General features: G+C 43.2%; 2 protein-coding genes across 2 annotated transcripts; one reads left to right on the forward strand and one right to left on the reverse strand.

Annotated features, from left to right (window-relative positions):
- Positions 1-129: 129 nt before the first annotated feature.
- On the forward strand, positions 130-4177 carry nol7 (nucleolar protein 7). Its single transcript, XM_018757677.2, has 8 exons — positions 130-316; positions 476-536; positions 1035-1090; positions 1224-1249; positions 1420-1537; positions 2733-2851; positions 3107-3184; positions 3384-4177. Exons 1-8 carry the CDS (start codon positions 132-134, stop codon positions 3455-3457), a joined length of 717 nt encoding a protein of 238 aa, XP_018613193.1. The 5' UTR covers positions 130-131; the 3' UTR covers positions 3458-4177.
- Positions 4178-4575: 398 nt separating this feature from the next.
- ranbp9 (RAN binding protein 9) lies at positions 4576-20886 on the reverse strand. The gene is made up of 14 exons (XM_018757927.2): positions 20208-20886; positions 14333-14444; positions 12856-12908; positions 11149-11316; positions 10802-10824; positions 9951-10135; positions 9515-9627; positions 9292-9400; positions 8824-9005; positions 7290-7437; positions 6972-7093; positions 6616-6767; positions 5967-6078; positions 4576-5678 (listed from the first exon to the last, which is right to left on the reverse strand). The coding sequence occupies exons 1-14, from the start codon at positions 20422-20424 to the stop codon at positions 5548-5550; spliced, it is 1827 nt and encodes a 608-aa protein (XP_018613443.1). The 5' UTR covers positions 20425-20886; the 3' UTR covers positions 4576-5547.
- Between the last annotated feature and the right edge of the window lie 865 nt (positions 20887-21751).

The raw sequence follows: 21751 nt of genomic DNA on the forward strand, positions 1-21751 counted from the left end.
ACCGCTACATACTTGAGCTGGCGCAATTCCGCAGTGTTGAGAGGACATCCTGCCACAAGGGGGCAGTGCGCAGAACCCTGTGCGCTGAAAACCTTACGTACTTCCGGTAGGAAAATAACTTCCGGTTTAAAATGGCGGAAAAGCGGCGTGCGGGACTCGCCGGTCCTCAAGGAAAAACGAAAAGCAGAAAAATGGTCGAGAAGGTGCGGCTGGAGGAGACGTCCAGCGAGGACGAAGCGCCAGAAGAGGTGACGTTTGAGGACTCGAAGGCGGCCGCTGTACAGCGCATGAAGGACGCGCTGGAAACAGCCAGGAGGTGTGTGTGTGTCCTGTCACTCAGTGCGTGTTCCCCCCCTGAAGCGTTGCTCAGACTCAGAGTAACGCAGCAGGGCTACTAGACGGGCAGAAACGAAATCAGCTGAGAGATTTGATGATGATGATGATGATGATGATGATGATGATGATGTGTTCGCAGAGAGAAGGAGCTGCTGAAGGAGAGGCGGAGGAAGCGGCAGGCGCTCTTCCAGGAGCAGAAGGTAACTGCGCTCATCTCCTAGTTTGGTTCGAGTCCAAGGAAGGAAGGAATGAATGAATGAATGAATGATGATGATGGGGTCCAGACAAACCCGCCTAGGAAAAAAAAAAAATAAATAAAAACCCTCGGACAAAACCCCCTCTTAATTAAATAATTTTAAAAAAAAATGACAAGCCCCTGTTTGCTTTGGGGATTTTGTCCTCCTACACTCCAGTTGTGGAGTCGCGGACATCATCGTGGATATTCTGAGTGAATGTTTTGTACAGCTACTTGTGATGAACAAGATCGGTTCATGATATGTGGGAAGAAACAAACTGTCATCGTGCATCTGCATGATCTATGTCTCTCTCTCCCTGTTAATGTAATGCACACATTGTATTTTCTGTGAGATGATCATCATGTACGTCGCTTTGGAGAAAGTGTCTGTTGAATGAATAAATGTAAATGATGTTCGACTCTCTTTTAACACCTCGCACTGAGATATTTTGGGTCTTCGTAGAACAAACGGCTCCTCCCGGATGACGTCTTGGACGAAATCGACTCCAAAGTTTCCAGGTTCGTACCTCGTGGTAAAGTCCCCTCTTGGAGCCATTTTATCCTCATTTTATGTACTCAGTATTACGTTTTGCCTAATAAGGGAATGAAATTCATGCATTATTAAAGCCTTCCTGTGTGCTCTTCCTTGCAGAAAGTCAAAAGCGTCTCCAAAGCGAGGTACGGGGCTGTTTGCTCAGCTTTGGTTTGTGAGAAGAAGCCATCAGGTCACTGGTGGTTCACAGCCTGCACTACACCTCAGTTTTTTCTCTCTCTCTCTCACACACACACACACACACACACACACTTCCTCACAGTGACTCCCTTGGACACGTCTCCTGTCTTCGCAGGCGGCAGAGGACTGAGGAGTGAGGAGGAGATGTCCCCAGGGATGGAGGATAATGAGGACTCTGGGCATGAAAAAAGAGAGAAGAAGGTGCCAAAGAAAAGGACGTGCAGTGTAAAAAAGTAAGGCAAAACAATTCTGTAGTCCTGCACGAAGTAGGGTGGAGTCGGCATGTTCTTCCTGTGTTCCTGTGGGTTTCTTCTGGTTGCTCCTGTTTCCGCCCACAGTCTAAAGTCATGAATTCGTTGGAAGCGGTGAGCCTCCGCCTTTGGACCCATAGGTTGAAGGTTCAATTCCCACATCCAGCTGCAGTATTCTTGAGCAAGGTACTTACCCTGAATTGCTCCTTTAAGAAATTACCCAGCTGCATTACATTCGGATTTATTTACTTAGCCGATGTTTTTCTCCAAAGCGATTTACAATGTTTATCTACCTACAGTTACTTGCTCGTTTATACAGCTGGGTAATTTTACTGGAGCAATATAGGGTAAGTACCTTGCTGAAGGGTACTACAGCTGGAGGTGGGATCTGAATCGGCAACCTTTGGGTCCAAAGGCAGCAGCTGTAACCACTATACTACCAGCTGTATAACCACATATATGTAGAAATGTATAACATATATATGTATAAATGGGTAAATAATTGTAATTGGCTTAACATTGTAAGTCACTTTGGAGAAAAGTGTTGGATGAATGAATAAATGTAAATTTCCAGTCTGTTACATTGCTCTTCGCTATAAATATCTATCTGTGATTGTAGGAAGTTGTCTTGGACAAAAGTCTGCTAAATACTAGTTAACACAATGTAACAGATCTTATGTCTATTTTGCATTCAGTTTTGTTAGATTAAACACTATTAGTTTGTCACTTTTTAGAAAAATATTCCACATTCTTGAAATTGGCATATTTTGGCACTGGGTCCCAAGCACCGAATATTCCAGTACCTTTTAGGATCTGATACCTTCTCGAATCTTCCAGTGGTTCTAAGCTACCAAACTAAAACTGACACTCTAGAAGAACTAGTGGTATTTTTGTAATCGGTGAACTTTAATCATAACCAGTGCAAAATCGACATAACAAAGAACTTTGCCAAAATCTAGTCATGTTATAAATTGTTCATACAAAGTCTTTTCCCATTAGTGCATAAGTTTTCATCTCATCCAGGATAGGCTGGTATCCTAATACCACATGGGTTAAATGCCAATTTCATCAAAGCTCAATTCAACAAAACAAGGCCGTTTCAAATAAATAAATGTAGGTAGAAATGATTTTAGATTCCGATGGCCAGACTCTTGAACTGTAATGTTTTTCTCTTCAGCTTAAAAGGAGGCCTTGTTATGAGAGTGTGTGATCAACCAATGGTTGACTCCCAGCAACAGAAGGCCCGTGACTTCATCCAGTCTTGCCTGTATGGAAAAGGGACCAACCGGACCACAAGTAAGAACAACACTGAACACACAGTGTTTATCCTGATGTACATTAATGAATGTACAGGTTTGTATTCAAATAATGGGTACAGCTCTGCTGTAAATGCAACAGATGTTCCAAAAAAGGAGTATAATTTAAAATATTTTAGGGCAACGTTTCATGGCAAGTGTTTTTACACAAATGAGATCGTTTCCGGTTCATACAGCTTCGATTTAGTCACCTTGTGTTTGATTTTATTAACTGGGCAATTTTTTTTCCTTTTAGCAAATCAGTTCTTTTCTTTGGAAAACAAGAGGTCCCAGAACAAGAGTGCAGCAGTGCAGTTTGTCAACAAGCAGTGGGGTGAGTAGAAAGTTGATGAGGATGTCATTTGGTTCAACTTTTCTTTATTATGTCCAATTTGAGAGCACATGGTGGTGTTGGTTTACATCATGAAACCGTACAGACACTCTGGTGAGCCTCTGGACGAGTCCCCATGACTGCCTGGTTCTAGTGGGTGCTTTGCCAGTGTTGTGAAGGTCTAATTAGTCAATCTCCCCAGGCAAAGGGAAGAAGGAGAAAGCAGAGAAGTTCAAAAAGCAGTGGATGCACAAGCAGAAGGTGGTGGACAGCTGAATTAGGGTGGAGGGACTGTGCTGGGCCACTTCCCAGTCCTGGAGCCTCAGCAGACACCATTGGCCTTTTGCTTTACTGTGAGCTGAGACCAGTGCACTTTAGGCTGACTACAGTCCACAAGCCTTCCAGCTACCAGAGTGAAGATGTTCAACTTTTTTTATCTTTTAAATATATACACACACTCTAAAGACAGAGCTATGTGAAGATGTGTGAGCCTCCCCATATGTTTCCCTAGCAGTCTTGTTACAAAGCCAATAATGCATTTAAGTTTGCTGAGTCAGATGGTGTGAAGAGCAGGTTTATGCTATTGCAGTAATGACCTGCACACTCCTTACCTAGGGGGTGTTGGTATTTTTAGGCTTCTGTTCCAGTTGAGTGTCACTGTAGGCACACTTACTGTGTAGAATAAAGTTGGGAAAAATTGCTTTTTCATCTATGTAAGCTTTGTTCGGAGAGCTGCACCATTTCCTGCGGTTATTAGTATATAATCAGTGTGGGGGCCTAATCATGTACTGCACCTCACTACTGAATATTAAAGCTACTGCTGAGGGTAGAGTGGCTCTGTTCAGAACAAAAGCTCCACTTTTAAGGGAATTTGAGAGTAAGGTGGTTATTCTTATGCAGAAAATAAGTTGGCATGGCAACTGATGCCAAACAAGGGGCTTTATCAAACTAGATCTCATTCACATCACATGCTATTGCATGTTTGGAATTACAAATGGCTGAGGGAATGAAAAAGTACAATTCTGTGGCACGTACAATGAGCTCCACTTTCTGGGATCTTGGCGGTGCTCCTGCATGGCTATTTAAAAAAAAAAAAAAAAAAAAAAAACCACTTGAAACAGGGTGCTGCATGTGAACTAAATACCTAGAAAAGGTACATATGTAACATGATGATACAGAATGCTTCATTGCTAACTGACCAGAACATAAAACACTGGATAAAACGGAGTTACAGATTCACACTCAAACAACCCTGAAAGGTAACTTTAATGGGTGATTAATCATGGTCATACACTTTGTGTTCATTTTCCTCACAGCAGAAGCAAGTACTTGCTGCAGCACTTATAAAAATATAGGATGCACACAGTTAAAACAGTTTACTCCTAGGTATTTGGTTTTTATTGTAAATGTCACTTTACCACAGTGTTTTTGACAATACTGCTTTTTAATTCCCCATTCTGCACTTGCACAGTGCAGTAGGGGGGGGAAAAAGGTTTTGCCAAACCAAGTTGGATCCAAAAAGCAAATAGGGGAGAGAAAAAAAAAGTTACTCATTCGATTTGGGTTGGGGCTACAAGACGTGGAAATGACAAGGGCACTTGGCGCCTGAGTGGTTCATGGTTCGAGGACATGCTTTGTCACTAGTACACAGTGAGGTGGGGCGGTCCATAAGTTGAGACCATGTCGCACCGAACCAGATGTTACTTGTGCTGACCAGAGAGGTGTTGCATCCAATGGGGGGGGGGGGGGAGTCATTAATAAAACTGAGCACAGACCCAATAACGGTGTACATCACACTAAGTGTCCGTACAAATATCCACCACAAAAAGATGCTTCATTCTATATTAAAAGAATTTTTTTTTTTTTGTTTTCTTACTTTTGGTAGCTAAATATCTTAAACTTTTTTGTTGATATAATTCCATTAAGTTTTTAAATATATATTTATATATATGTACACAGGCTGACACACATACCGTGCTGGACGCACATGTGAATGATCCTATAAAACGATGGTTCTTGGAACACCATGTGACTAATAGTGATGTATAGTAACGGGACCTTTATTCGTCTATGGTGTTTTACCGCGCTGGTTTTCAAACTGAGAACAGGTACACTGTATATGCAAGTTAGGCAAATAATAATTTTAACAACAATAATTATAATAATAATAATCATCATCATCATCATCATTTGCACCATGCCTCGTAAACTAGGAAACCGAAGTTAGCTGACAATCAGAGCCTGTCCCCACTAAGGAACTAATAAAAAAAACTAAGGAACAAAGACGAGTTTGTATTTTCTCCGGCTGTTTGGCACCCATGCTCAGGGGGCGTGGCCTGTGCAGGGGGCAGAGCCGGCTTGCATAGCTAGTGCAGGTAGTCGTCCACGGAGGCGAAGGCGCAGGAGCCAATGCCCGAGCGGGCCATGACGGACAGGCACTGGGAGGCCTGACCCACGGCTAGGGCCAGGGGGGGCTGCTTCGGCAGGTTGTGAGTCTCTGTGAGGATAAGAAGAGAAGAATAAATTGGGGCACTATCAACCTAGCTACCATAAAGCAGCAGTTACTCAAATTTCCATCAGGAGAGCAGGTTGAATTATAAAAGCACATGGACTGTAGCTTGAAGGACACCATTTCAAGTCCCAGGAAGAGTCTACTGTAGTATCTGAGGAAGGTATAAATGTCTAAATCTCTAAGCTGCTTATGATAAATGATAATAAGTTACAATACAAGATTCATTCTGAAAACAGAGAGAGAAAAAAAAAAAAAAAAAATCTACAGGAGTACCTAATATTGCACTGTTGAGGGTGGAGCAGACGGGCTCCCTCTGTATGGAGTCCAGCTGGTAGCCCACCGGACTGCTCCAGGGGTCCGAGTAGGCTAGCAAGCTGAAAGCATCCTAGAAAGTGGGGGAGGAATGAATGGCAATCAAGTGAACAGGTCAAGGCGTGTCCTAGCTGTTCTTTTTAACAGCAAATCAAAAACGTCACATACAAACACTGTCCAGTTTTGCAGGTAATGGTAGCATGTATGGTTTGGAAGACACACAGAAACAATGGAATCCTTAACACATTGTATAGAAGACATTCTATGCTTTGAAATGATAAACGTTAAGAGAGGAGGTTGGGAAAACATCACAAAAATACAAGAAATATCAAAATACCTTTTTGATGGATCTCAAGAATTTAGATATTATGCAAAGAGTAAGAACAAAGGACTGCTCTTCATCACTTTAGCTGTAGTACAATTTAGTTCATCTGGTTTTAAAAAATTAAAAAATTATGGCCAAACGTAGCGCACGCGCGTGAACACGCACCCAGTCCCAAAAATCCAGCAAAAGTAGCTGGAAAATTAAACACATAAGGCAGGTGGAAGTAGGGCCACCAGGCAAGTGTAGTCACCTGGCTTACGATGAGGCTTTTGGGGAAACACCTACCTTCAGCATCTTCTTATTAGCAGCATTCTTGCCGCATTCCCGTCGCAGGTGTTCACTCATGCTCTGCAGCTCACGGCCAAAGTGGATCATTCGTTCGATGGCTGCCTGGCTACCGCCACACAACTGCCGCCGGGGCAGGGCTGGGTCTATGTCTAAGTTCCACAAAGACAAAACATACAAAAAACAAAACAAAACAAAGAAAAAAAAAAAAAAAAAAAAAAAAAAGCTCATCTACTGAAGTGGGTGGTGTTAGAGGTACAGTATATTCCTCCACAAGACAAAACATAAAAACATTCCTGCAATGGTACTCTGCCATTGTCAGCATTGTGCAGGAGGCTGTGTTGTGGTTGTCATACCCATGTCAGCGTCACAGTCCTCCAGCTCAATGTCATGCTTTGAACTGCCGTTGAGAAAGCCATTGGAGGATGACCCGGACACACCGTTGCTGTAATGGTCCACCTCCATGTCTATATCACCGCTGTGGACGACATTTTATTTCCTCAGTGAAGGGAGGGGCTTCATTTTGCTGATTTCATCCAGCATAGACGTACTTCAAGAACAGGCTACTATATAGATATGAATTCAACAGCAAAAAAAAAAAAAAAAACATTTGTTCCCCACAGGAACTGAAAGACCATGGAGTGTCCACTATCACTCAACCTCATGCTTCTCACCTGGTACATGCATTGGCCTGCTGGCTCCTCACACTGTTGATGGTGTTGAGCTCAGCGTTGGAGGGGGTCGAGGGTAGCTGCTTGGGGCAGTGTGCTGAGGGGTGGGGCCTTCCGGGTGCCACTCCGTTACTGCAGCTGCTGTCAAACCCTAGTGGAGGAGAGCGCAAGACCATGTCTTACTGAGGAAACCTAAAAGAGGGTGCTGGATGGCAAGCAGGAGCACTATGACACCCCTATCTCCTTGAGAAACATGCTCACCACTACTGATTTTGACTCATTTCACCATTAAGTTACCTGACTGGCCCACAAGAGCAATAAAACATTTTAAATTGTAGTAGCATTCATGCTGATTACTAAAAAACCAGAACCCCTTGAGTGCCCACAAAAGCTTTTGCCTGGGGACCATTTAATTGAACCTAAAAAGCTTTTGTTATGTTGGACAAAGACTAATTAAGGTGGAGATGACCCATGCTGATAGTCTATCTTCCATGAGAGCGGGACACTTTGATGGACAGGTTGTAACAAGACAAATTCCTTGTCAGTCAGAGAACAAGCCCCAGTGTGATACCCTCCTGCTGTCCATATCATGCGGCAGAGGACATCTCAAGACATGATGGAACAAGAGCCATGGCTTGGATGAAAGCCTAAAGCTCTATCAAAGGGGAACATTGATAGCCAGGCCTGCAGAGAGGGTCCACTTTGACACAAAAGATTAATCAAGACCCTGGTTCAGCAAGAGCAAAGCAGATCCCCTGATAGTAAAACTGTCACTAGACAGGTAATATTCTTCCAGTGTGATTGATTACAGGCTAAATGAAGCCTTGCAGACATTAATGGTACAGCTTGTTTTAATTCTGTTTGTACCAGTGCTATCTGATAGAAGCTATAAACTGAAAGTCTTGATTCAGGGATGAATTTGCCATGCTATCATTACCCGAACAGAAGAAAAAAAGTTTAATTACACTCTGGGTGTATGAATTTTCCTGTAATTACATTCCTGTTGTCACTTTGGAACACACGTCTACAACTGCTTGTCCCATGTGGGGTCGTGGCAAACCGGAGCCTAATGCGGCAACACAGGGCACATGGCTGGAGGGGAAGGGGACACACTCAGGACAGGACGCCACCCCAAGCAGGACTTGGGGCCCCAGACCCACCCCACAGTGGGCCCCGGCCTAACCTGCTGCGCCATCGCGCCCCCCACAACACACCACCACTTGGTGACAAATCCACTGCATGTCAAAGTAGCAATGAAACATTTAACCAGCTGCTTGGATTTTCTGAATCACACTCACTGCAAACTTCATTTATTGAAGCAACAATGAGCATTTTAAAAATATGAATACAAAAATTAACAAATGTTCTTTCACAAAAAGATGCTGTGCTGGATAAGCTGAACACCGTGCACTTAGTCTGCTGTCAAATGTATGCTCATCTCTGATTTGCCAAGCTCTGTCACATGGGGATTCCTGGTAAACTGGGACAAGCGCTCACAGTAGGACAAGTGTCTAGTGTGCCAGTGGGAGGTGGCTACCTGGCAGATAGGAGTGGGAGCCGCTGGGTTTGGCAGGTGAAGCCAAGCTGTGGATGCTTGCACTGTGGCTAGGGCTCGGGTTTGGGCTGCCAGGGTAGCTATCCTGGGACTTAGGACTGCGGCCTCCCAGACAGCGAACCTCACTGTCTGTGCCGTTCACCATCTCAATGAACTGCCGCACCCTGTGGAGAGATGAGGGATTCCACTTTCCGCATCATACCAGCTCTCCTCCTTCACTCACATGGAACAGCAGTGCCATTCAACCCTCCTGTGAATCCAACATGTGCACTAGAAGAAAACCTGTGGGTAAGTTGTGTTCAGGAGATTGGCCTGAAAAGCTTCCTGCAATCTATCCATTATTTGTTTAAATGTCCTCCTTTACGGCATTAAACTGAACCAATAAACAAACACTTGCAGAAATACCCATCATTCCTTTTTCCGTTGACTGTACCACAACCCATAACTCACTTGAGCATGAATAAAAGGTTTGGATTCCTCTCTAGTAGAGTTGGATACAGCTGCTGGGTTGTTTCTATGGCTTCCCCCATCCTGCCCGACAGAACCAGCTTCTGGATTTCTGCAGGAAACCAAAACAGCCAAGTTAGAACCACAAGACAACCACGAGAGGAATGAGCAAAGGAAAAACTCCGCTTCAACAGGACAAACACATTCAAAGGGCAGTGAAACTCACTCTGCCGGTTCTTGATGGAAGCAAGCTCCTCGTGAACAGCTTGGTCTGTGGAGCGGGCGAATGCCTCTGCTGTGGCACAGTAGCCGTGATGGACCAAGTATGATGCCACCATTCTATCCGGGGAAAAAGGAGATGAGTTATTTCCTCACTGCTCTGACAAAAATGTACTAGGTACAATTTCTCAGAAGGTGGGCTGATATCTTTAGGCCTGCTTTTGCATTTTTTTTTTGGATTTTGAAGACGCTAGCTCTGCTGATCATAGTCCAAACAAATAATCAATATCTGCCTTTTTAAGAGGGGAATTCTACAATATACTCAATGAACTGGATCCAACTGAAGAACACAAAAGACATGCTGAAATGCACCCAAACCCCCAATGTGTCAAGAGTCGCAGTCCTGATCGCCAACCTTCAATCCCTGACCTCTGGAGACTCACTTCTGTATCATAGACTGCCATTCTCCCTCCCGGTCTCCAACAGGGAAGCGGCTGATCTGTGCTTGGATCTTCGTCCGCCATTCACGCATGTAATCCTCGATATCGAAGACAAAGGGGTGCTGACCGAAGTTAGCATCAACCACCTCTCCAGGTGTCTGCAGGCCCACAGTGGGATAAAGGTTTGGCTGCAGAGGGGAAGAGAATATGGGTGATGGGTATGGATGGTTCCTCTTCCCAATGACATCTTTCCAACAGTAACCAGTAAAACAGCTTTTTGGTAGGTGATAAGTTCTCAGACTAAACCCCAGATAAGCCTTTACACAGCTGCTACTCCAGGAATTGTATGTGAATGTTTGTGTACCTTATAAAAAAAATTGTAGGAAGGCTATCGGGATTCGTCTATTCTGCGTTTTATGCACCTACTCGTGCAATGAACATTGGTGCATCAAGTGGAAAGTAACAAACTTGATTTACTTAAGAATCACATGTATGCAGCCATGTCTCTTTCTCCTAATATAATGCACAAATTGTATTTTCGCTGAGATGTACGTTGCTTTGGAGAAAAGTGTCTGCTAAATGAATTAATGTAAACCCAAATCACCAGACTACCAGGAACAGAATTAAAGTTGCAAATCTGCATTTCAGCCACTAGTGACAAACAGTGGCTTGTACAGTTTTACTTTAAAATGTTTCCAATATCAAGAACTCCAACAAGCATGAGGTTACGGAAAGCACTGAGGTACACAACACAGTGCAGTTTACAAATCGCATAACAAAGGATCAAGTGCATCTACAACAGGAGCACAACAAAAATGACTTCCATTGAGAAAAGGTAAATTATGCATACTCACCGGTAAATCAGTAAAAGCAATACCTAGAAAAACAAACAAGAAAGACTACTTCAGCATACATATGAGGGCCATCCCATCCCACACCTTTGGCCTTCAAGAAAATTCACTCATGAAATGGCTGTGCTAAATATCATTCTTCTGGCAATACACAATATAACGGGAGCCTCACATAGTTGTGGCAGTTTTGCATTAGACTAAACATCGTGTTGACTGCATTTAAAAAAAAAAAAAAAAAAAAAAAAAAAAAAAAAACTTTAAACCTGCTTTTCTTAGACAAATCAGAAGAGCTGAATTTGTGCAGAGGAAGATGATTCTGCAGATGCTGTGTGTTAACTCCAAGGCCCTACCTAAACTGTGTCCATTCTTTGTGTAGAAGCAGGTGTTGTTGATCAGGTTGACACAGCAGCCAATGACATCACCCGTGGTGAACGTAGGCCCATATGGCTGCCCAGTGCCAGAGGAGCAGAAGGAGTGGCCATCATCACCATGGTAACCATAAGAATGTTTGTCCCAACCTAAAGAAGCGAGAGAGGGCAAGAACTAACAGCTAAATCATGTCTTTTTGATATCATTCTAAAAAGTCACAGGAGGACCTTGAAATTTTTGCAACTATAGCAATGCTTTAAAAGGAAACAATGTGAGCTTTCATAGTTAAAGCAGTAGAAAAGTCTCTTCCAAAATCACAGCCTACTTCATATTACATATATATAAAATTTAAAAAAAAGGCTTTATTCATACCGATATCTAGCCAGCAAAGGCTTATAAAGTTTGGTCTTATGACAACAAATTCATCAATTAATAATAATGGCTTGTCCAATACAGAGTCAGGAAGGTCCAAGATCGCAGTACAGGGGTGAGGCATGGTACATCCTGGATGGGTTTCCAGGCCATCACTGAGAAATCACACCAATTCACCTAAAACACACCTCTGAGCCGTGGAAGAAAACCCACAAACAAGCTAATTCCACACAATTCGAATAGGATTTGAACCCACAGTGACATGATGTCTACAGTTAGTCTTGAGAGATGTAATTTAAACTACTTAAATTGAGACCATATGATGTATGAATGTATACTGGCCCAGAGAAGCACTCAACCTCCCAACAGTACTGTGTAGGGGCTACCAGTGGCTTGCCTGGGTCAGTTCTGGTTCTAGTGGTGATGACCCTCATTCTACAGGATGGTCACAGCACTGAGCAGCGCAGCCAGTCTGCAATCACTTTTTTAGTTCACCCTATCCTTTTCATTTATCCCTTCCCATTATAAATGCTGACATCACCTACCAAACCTTTCTTTGTTGGCCAATGGCAGTATCAGTCAATAAGAACCCTGGAAAAACTTCCAGAGTCACCAGTCTAATGACACTTGAGTTTGTAGCGATACAATAAAAACACTCAAGGGCTTGTGTCAGATCATGAACACCTGTGACATACCTCACACTGACTGGTGCTGCCATTGTCCCACTCACTACCCCGGCCTGCCCTTTATCAAACAAAGGGCTACTCAAAGTGTCAATTTGTAACCTGGGTTGGGCACCGTTGTGTAACTTCCCCCCAAAACCTGCGCCTATCAGCCTATGACATAAATGGGTTACAGAACATGTAAGGAGTGATTGTGTGGACACCACAGTGACCATGCGTAAGGTCACAGAACAAGGGAGCACAAAGGAAGGCCTTATGTAAACCCCCCACCTCTGCTGACGATATGAACCACGGTCTCATTCGACTGGCTGTGATCTCAGCTTGTAAATATGCATGGCACAGGCAGAGAGGCAGGTCTTCTCCATTAGGTCCACCCAGCACACTGGGAGAGTGGGTGGCAGCCACAGCAGGGTCATCAAGCAGCTCAACTTGGCTTCTGCATGCCAGCATTGCCCCAGGCCAGAGAGGTCAGATCACCATATTCTCTCCCACACACACACACACACACACACACACACACACACACACACACACACACACACACACACACACACACACACACGTACGTGGATGCAGACGCCCACAACTCAAAGACACAAGTGCGTGCATACACACTAAAGAGCAAAACTTTACCTGGGAGTCTGTTCATGTTGACGCCTTGAGCGGAAAGACCAATTCCCATATACCTGTGAAAATATGTAAAAGCAGTTAGGAGCAAGACACCCACTGAACTGAAACTCAAAAGTGCAGTAAGAGAAAAGACTCTCTAGTGACTGTCAGGTGAAATACTTCAGGAAATTATTTTCTGTCTGAAACCTTCATGAAAATTCCTTCCAAAATCTGGCAGAATGAAGGGAAAACAGACAGCCGTGTGCATACAAAGCAGCCAACGCACACCTCTGCAACGGCAACTAGTTATGCGTCAACTGCTGTGACAGGCCCATGAGCTCTTTGTACTCTGCTACTGTTCCAGGAACATTTCATTATGGAATCTGACATCTTCTCATTATGCTGGTCACTGTCCTGTATACTATTTCAATAATGATTTATTCAGCATGCATTGAGGTGGATCTCTTCTAGAAATTCACAAAAGTTTATCATGTTTGGGTCTGAATGTATCAGCTCATTTTTGGATAAAATGTTAGGAGAACAGATGGATTCCATCCAAACCTTATGATATACTTACATAAAAATGTTTTTTTTTTTTTTTTAAACCTCACCTCAAATTCTGGTCACTTTTAAAGGGCCTTTTTGCATTTTTGAAGAGTGAATGCAGGAATCTCCCGGCAGCATTTGGAAGAACTTTTGACTGCAGACTATATTACAGGCCGAAAATGGGGGTGCCATGAGCTGCCAAGATCTCATTTGTTACGGCACATTAAAAAAATAAATAAATAAATCTTTAAAAAAAAAAAAAATGCATGCAACATGTACATACAACAAGCAACCACAGAGAGCAAGGAAAAGGCAGCCGAGTGCTGCATGCCCACAATCAGTGACTTCTGCCAGGAAGATGACACATGATTTGCACTTGACTGCATCGTGCAAATAATAGGCCTGATTTCAAATGCCAAGAATTAAAGAACTCCAGGGTGGAAAAGTTTGATTATACACAGAGTCTTCTGATGCCCCATTTTGGCTGCTCTGTTATCCCTGTAAGTGATATAACCCCTGTAAATTACAAGACATTAAAAGACCAGTCCCACAAACAGTTAATCTATATCTGCTTACAGTGGCCTCAAAAAATTATTGGATAAACAGATTAAACAGATGTGGACAAGCACAAATGTAAGGATATCATGTAGCTTTTTTGGAAAAAGTACATATGGAGATGGTTGAGGTTTTCCACATTTTTTTGGTGAAAACATGACATTTTACCTGCAGTATTTATTTTATATTGTTTTTGTTCATCTTTATCAAGGGTAGGAATAATTTGAGGCCAGAATAAATATATTGTATTTGATTTCCAATCATCATGACCCTTTTGCCCCTTCATTTTGTGCATTGTCACCAACTTATCTGACTTACAGGGAGGTAATGTAATGTAATGTTTTCAAGTAATCGTTATTCTTAGTCTCTCGTACTGCTTTATTACACCAGCTCCACTTACCCATCTCGTCCTTTGCTGACAATCTTGACCTCAAAGTAATAGACCCCACAGGCAGCTGGGATGGGGTGGGTGGCTCGCACTGATGCGGCATCTTTTGGGGTCTTCCCGTGACCTGTGTTAGGGCACACAGAAGGAAAAATGGAGTCAGACGCAGACTTAATAACAGCCAATATATTATAAAGATTTGAATAAGGCTCACTGGCAGCTGTGCTATTTTTCTGCTTTCAGTTAATGGATAATATGGTTTAAAAAAATCAATAAACTTACATATTTTCAGGACCATGAATGGGTCTATAGTTCACAAAGCTGGACTGTCCCTGATTTGGGTCACTCAGTACCTTGTTAAATGGGGAGATGTGATTTAGTCCTGGGTAAGTCCTAATCAGATTTGAAAAATATCCCCTAGTCTTCCTGCCATTTTCCTTCTCCAGAAGTACAAAAGAAAAGGTCTTTTCCCTTGGAGAACAAGGCTGCCTGTCATACAGAAGCTGTGTTATCACAAGAGGCTGTCACACAAGATGGAAGGTATCCTTACACCCCATTCCACCAGGTGCATTTGCTGCATCTGGAGTAGGCTGTAGGGAGGAGCACTGTTGGAGAATCAGACCGGAAGCACCACTACACTACACCGCTGAATTCAATAATCGTGCCTTATCTTTATGGCTGTGATGGAAGAACAGGATCAGAAATGCTGCTGAACCTTACTAATGCATTCAATAAGAGCACAGCCGTGAACTCAGAACTGCTGAATGGCACCAAAGTGTTCAATTAACATGGTTCACAATCATAGCCCTGAGAAGTCTCAATAAACACAAGGGAGTTAATGAAGAGTCACACCCCAGGGTTGTCATGGAAGAAACCGTGAAAGCCTCATCTCTGAACTGGAAAGGGTAGGATGAACAATGACAAAGTTTATGCTGGTACGTAAAGCTGAGTGCCTCATACTGGAAGTCAGCATGAAGTGGAGGAGTACACAATGTAGGCTTCTCCTCACCCTGTAGGCAGACATGAGGCTGCTGCGCAGTCTTGCCCTGACACTGAAACTACCATAATTAGGATGAAAATTGAGGTGCAATTTACAAAATATAAATTTTTAATCAAGATTGTCTGGTTATTTGTATAAAAAATTGGGAACTTTGAGGCAAATAGAGTTAGATATTCCAAATAATTTCTTGATACAAGCGAGTGGTAGGTGCCAAGACATTTAAGGGGTATTGTGTGCACACCAGAAGAGGGTAGCTAGAAGAACGAACACATTCGGTGAAAGAGACTGAAGGATTATTATTATTTATTTATTTTTTTTAAAAAAAGCAAAATAAAAAAATAAAAATAATAATAAAAAAAACCTTCTGAACACCCCAGCACGAAGCTTGCTGAGATAAACTGAGCACAAGTAGCAAGCGAACTTCTTGTGTGGGTGCCGCACACGTTTGCAGACAAGCATTCTCAACGCACAAAACCCCCATTCACACACTGTACCAAACAAAGACGCACTCATGGAATGCAGCCCTTTTACCAAATGAGAGTGGACAACCCCTTCTTAAAAATTAGTTTTCACAGGGACCTGAACTTTCTGGATACCAAGAAGGTACAACAAGCAAATTCAAAGGAACCCAAAAAACAGCATCACCAGACTCTATAGCAACAATCTAGGACCTCAGGGGTGAGCAGGAGGAGAAAAGAACGAGGGGGGAGCATTTATTAGACATGTAATGAAATACACAGGCTTAAAACAGCCCGTGTCTGACTGACACTTCTTAAGTAGAAGTTAAAAAGTCAGCCAGCGTGAATGTCAGCCATACACCTACTACAGGCACATTTCACAACCTGCAGAATGCAGATGAAAGAACAGAATCATCAGTTTACGTCTAACAAAAGACACTGAATCCTTGTACAACAGAAAAGGTATAACTTATGAAAACATACTCTTTCTTATAACTGGCATATTATCCTGTACAACTGAATTTTTGCCTGTTACGTGGTCATTTTACTTCCACATTTTGTGTACAACAGCTGGTATTTGTTCTGTCAGCTAGGCATTTCAAACCCAAATGGTTTTGTCCCTGAGAGGTGTCAATCTAGCTATTTTTTAACCTACTGAATTGACATCTACTTTACCATGTAAACAAAGAACAATAGTGTACAAGTAGGATTTGAATGGTGGTGGTTAGACTCCTCTCCATTAACAGATACAGATATTCCTTCAGGCTGTTCATTGCCACAATCATACTTCCATAACAAACAAACTACATAAATTTATTTCCCATCACACTGATGATCTCAACCGATTACAACCACCAGTAAAGGGACTAAAATATCAATTGAAATACATTTTGTACTATTAATTCATGCAGCTGGTGCTTCTCTGCAAAATGTCTTACCAATTTATACAGCAAGATAATTTTTACAGGATCAATACAAACTTTGATCAGGCTTACTACAGCAGGATTGGGGATCAAACATTCATTGATAGTGTTACACAGTACAGTGTCATCATGCTTTCCATAGTAGAAGGGGGGGGGAGAAGGAAAAAAAAAAAAAAGGGAGTGATCTTGCCCACTTTTTTTTTTTTATATCATAACTATCAATAAGCTAAATGATCGACATGTCTCTGCCCAGGGTATACTCTGTCTCATACCCTAAGCTTGCTGGACAGACTACAGACCTTCATAACTCTGCATTCAAGAAGCATTATTAATAATGAATGAAAATGTAACATTTTATATCAATGGCAGCAAGTCAAACACGTACAATCAAGATCATAGAAAGAACAACCTTTTAATGGTAACCACTCCCTGTGACTTCCTGTGGTTCATGTGGGACAAGGGATTCTCCATCACCAGCCAACTCCACATAACCAAGCATGTCTAAAAAGCAGATTTTACCATTTGTTCTCATATTTCCCATCCTTTATCAGAGTTCAGCAATATAGTATAAAAACCAAGGTTTAATCTCAGTTTCAGAATTGACTGCATTAATAAAATCCCTGTCCAAAAACACCAGGCCCTAAATTACAATAACCACTCCCACCAAAACAGGAAGATAACAGAAAAATAAACTACATTTTGGCAAAGACTCCAGTGACAAATAGTGTCAGCAGAACACCTGTGGCATTAAAAATAAACTATTCATATTAAAAAAAAAAAAAAAAAAAACCCACTATGATTCCCACCATTGCTTCATAAACAGCCAAGACATACGAATAAGAAAAGCATTCAGACTAAATTCTCTCCAGTGTTTCTCTTGCTAGTCCAACAGTAGCTCCCGATATGGCCAAGCGAACCAGAAAGGTGCAAAACCACAGAGGGTCAGCTCTGAACCGTCCACCTCCTTCTAGAGGTCAGACGTGTTTACTCTCAATGAAATTATTTTGTTTTTATGTTCTTGTTCATAAATATCTCATTACACCATTTTTAAAAATTAGTCTTAAAAAAATCTAATTATAGATTTATTATTTATATCCCAATACTGTTTTGTAATTTCTGCATCAAAATGTAAACAAAACAGTATATGTGGTTAAGCAAAAGATAATGAATTGGCATCCCACAACAGGAGTGTGACTCACTGAACCAGGTATGAAGAGTAACCAAAACCAGTCTGACTCGCTCCTTCGCTCGAGCATGACGACTTCTATGGCCGGAGAATCTGTTCCTGACGTGTTCCAAAATTTCCAATCATAACAAAAAAACCCCCCAAATTTTAACAAATACAAATGACAAAAACCCTGAAAAGAATCTTGCATACATGTGAAACTGCACACAAGACTGATCACTTGTATGAAGTGCTCAACACAAACCCTACAACTGTGACATGCTGCTAGCAGAGGCTCACTGTAAGAGTCCTCACTGGGACAAAAGGCCCGTCTCTCTCTGCCGGAGCTGACGATGACTCAAACCTCTCTGCTTCCTGTTATTACAAGGCCTGCGCTCGTTTGCGGCTTGAACCTACAGCCACCCTGCTTGCATCAGAGCTGCACATCGCCAGGGTGGTGCACACCGCTTTACAAGGACTGTACCTTCCACTGAAAAGGTCTGCAAGTTATTAGGGCTATTTTGTGCACTCCTCGTCATCATGGTGATTTATTTACCCTGACATCGTGGGACAGCCCCCCCAAAAGAGCTGCTATCTCCGGTCCCACCATACACAGCTTGTCCAGGAACCATGGAAACATCTTTTTGACTGCAGAATGCAGACACCAATTGTTGAACGTTTTGGTAAAAGACAAGCAGTCACACCAGTTCCATTGCTAAAAGTTTAGTTGTGATAAACCCCTCCCAACACATTTCATTGTTCTGTTGGATTTTTAGTTATTGGTGACCACTCAGAGTTCTAATGCTGAACCTTCTAATGGAGCACTTCCTGGGGTGCTTACTTTTCAATCTTCGAGTAGACCACTCACTGGGATTCTATTATTGAACTTTCTGCTGATTCACTTGCTGGGGTTCTATTGTTAGAATTCTGGAGAACCACTGCATTAAGTCCCTAATGCTGAACCTTCGAGTAGATCACTCACTGTCATCCCCTTGGCCTTCTACTGAACTACTCATTTGGGTTATACTGCTGAACCTTCCACTGGACCACTACTTAAGTTCTTTTCTTAAATATTCAAATGGACATTTCAGAAAGATTCTACTGCTGAATCTTGTGGTGGTCTACTTACTGAGGATCTATTGGTAAACATTCCAATTGACCTTTAACTAGGATTCTACTGTTGAACCTTCCTTCCACCTGGTGGACCGCTCACTGGACGTCTATTGTTGAACCTTCCTTCCACCTGGTGGACCACTCACTGGATGTCTATTGTTGAACCTTCCTTCCACCTGGTGGACCGCTCACTGGACGTCTATTGTTGAACCACCCAGTGGACCACTCATTGGATGAGTATTGTTGAACCTTCCAGTGGACCGTTCACTGGACGTCTATTGTTGAACCTTCCATCTGGTGGACCGCTCACTGGATGTCTATTGTTGAACCACTCAGTGGAGCTCTCACTGTACATCTACTGTTGAACCATCCAGTGGACCACTCATTGGATGAGTATTGTTGAACCTTCCAGTGGACCGTTCGCTGGATGTCTATTGTTGAACCTTGTTCCATCTGGCAGACTGCTCGCTCACTGGACTTCTATTGTGTTGTGATCATTTTGCACAACAATAGACTGTAAGCAACAGACAACCTGGACGGTCAAATCTTCCACTTAAACGCTTACAGACACACAATGATCTCGTGCTCCCAGGTTCACAGAACACACGTGCGCGCGCACACGGTATGTGGAACTGGTCTCACTGGGCGAACTGGGAGGCCGCGGGCACGACGAGCCCTGCTAGCTGGTGGCTAACGTCTGCTAGCCAGTCGATTGGAGAGTTGAGGGGAAAAACAGATTTATAACACACATGCTCCAACTTTTTACCTCAAACACAACAAATATCCCAAGGAAACCGAATATATTCGGATATTTTATGTTCAAGCTGATTAAAACCAACACAACGCACGAAAATATGCGGAGCTAGTTAGCAACCGGGGTTTCGCCAGGAAGCGAAGTAAAACGGGGGAAAATGATGTTAATCACCCGTTAGACAAACTATTCTAAAATAACAACGTTATTTTCCCCGAATGTCACCATTTCACCCGTCTTTCTGCTGATGGACATGTTAAAAACACAGTGGGCGCTTTAGTGAAACGCAGAGGCCTTCGCTTCGCCTGAGGAAAACTGCAGTGCATGATGTTGTAGCCGTTGTCTATTGAAATTTTTCTAAATGTCCGTTTTTTCCGTTACTGGTGCCGTTTTTATAGAAGTCGGACTCGCCAACTGACAGCACTGTTACTAGCTGGTTAGTTGACCGGCGACGGTCATGTCGGCGGTTCTGGTCAGTACCTTTGTAGTGGACCCGCAGGTTGTTCTGGGACAGGCCGATGTAGCTGAACTTGTCCTTGGGGCTCCAGGAGCGCGGCAGCGGGGTCTCCCGCTCGTCCACGGCCGGGTAAAGGCGCCTCAGTCGCCGGCCCAGCTCTTTCTCCTGCTCGCTGAGGGCCGAGTCTCCGTGGACCACGACGGACGTGAGGAAGCCGCAACCCGAGGACTGGCCGGACATGGCGGTCGAAGCCTTCGCTGCTGCTGTAGTCTTGTTTTGAAATATTTCTCTAAAAACAAAAAAAATGTACCCAGGACCAAAAGCTGGACTACAATACCATCTACAACAAGAAGAGCGGATTTACACTGATCAAACAGCGATGGCGGCCGCTGTCAGCGCGATCGGCGCAATAAGAGGACGACGTTCCTGTGTTCGTTTAAAAAAGCAAATAATGTGAGGGATAAAATTAAAAGCAGACATGAGCGGCGAGCTGGTGGAGGTCTTTTGTTTGTTGTCAGTACATGGTGCGCAGCTCTGATTGGAGCGGAGAGGAGAGAAAAGCCCCAGTCCACTAAAAACACCCTTCCACTACCACCCCCCTGGGGCAGAATCCGTGCACACAGAACCAATCAATGCCCCCAACTTCTTCTCTTTCTACTCCTTATTCCTCCTCTTCCTCAGCACTCTTCGCGCTGCGCGAGCATCGCCGTACAACAGGAGCTTTAGCGCCTCAAGCGGCGCGGAGGAGAAAGTGTTGCCGCTGCTCATTGTCCGTTGACATGAATGCAGCAGCACAGTAGCCCTTTTCACTCTCTTATTCATCTATCCTTCATCAGTAACCATTTGTCTAATTCGGGGTCGTGATGATGATGATTAGTAGTAGTATTATGGGTGGTGCAGTGCACCTGCTTGGTGTGAGAGTCCATGCGTTGATCTCTTGAAGTTTGTTTGCGTGTTCTCCCAGTGTCTCCATGCATGGGCTTCCTCTGACTCTGAGTGCTCTGGTTTCCTCCCATAATCCAAAGACATGTATTTTTGGTGGATTGGTGATGCTAAATTGCCCTTAGTGTGTGTGTGTGTGTGTGTGAGGCTATCCTGCAAAAGACTGGCATCCCATCAAGGGCATATCCCACCTTAGCCTCGAGCCAAGTGGTTCCAGGATAGGCTCCAGATCACCACGACCCTGCTCAGGCTAAGTGGTTATTGAAATTGCATAGATGGAGTAGCAGTAGTAGTAGTAGTTGTAGGTACCATGGGGCAGCAGGTACCACAGTGGTTACAACTGCTGTCTTTACCCTAAAAGAACCTAGGTTCAAACTCCACCTCTTGCTGTAGCACTCTTAAGCAAGGTACTTACCCTGAATTACTCCATTAAATATTTCCCAGCTGAATAATGGGGTTAAACATTTTAAGGAGTTTAACATTGTGAGGTGCTTTGAAGAAAGGCATCAACAAAATTGATGAATGTGTATGCATTAATACTTAATAACCTTTATTTACTGTAGATGATGCCTTCGGCTAACGCAACTTAGAGTTAACAAAGGCAAATACAGCAACTCTGTTACTC

The sequence above is a fragment of the Scleropages formosus genome, chromosome 7 (genome assembly GCF_900964775.1).
Source record: "Scleropages formosus chromosome 7, fSclFor1.1, whole genome shotgun sequence".
NCBI classification, from domain to species: Eukaryota; Metazoa; Chordata; class Actinopteri; order Osteoglossiformes; family Osteoglossidae; genus Scleropages; species Scleropages formosus.

Excerpts from the sequence above, each read along its gene's own strand:
- nol7 (XM_018757677.2), top strand. The coding sequence starts at position 132 with ATGGCGGAAAAGCGGCGTGCGGGACTCGCCGGTCCTCAAGGAAAAACG. Across the intron at positions 317-475 it reads GCGCTGGAAACAGCCAGGAG|AGAGAAGGAGCTGCTGAAGG; the intron begins GTGTGTGTGTGT and ends ATGTGTTCGCAG. Across the intron at positions 2,852-3,106 it reads AGGGACCAACCGGACCACAA|CAAATCAGTTCTTTTCTTTG; the intron begins GTAAGAACAACA and ends TTTTCCTTTTAG.
- ranbp9 (XM_018757927.2), bottom strand. The coding sequence starts at position 20,424 with ATGTCCGGCCAGTCCTCGGGTTGCGGCTTCCTCACGTCCGTCGTGGTC. Across the intron at positions 10,825-11,148 it reads AAAGAATGGACACAGTTTAG|GTATTGCTTTTACTGATTTA; the intron begins GTAGGGCCTTGG and ends TTGTTTTTCTAG. Across the intron at positions 5,679-5,966 it reads CCTCAACAGTGCAATATTAG|AGACTCACAACCTGCCGAAG; the intron begins GTACTCCTGTAG and ends TTATCCTCACAG.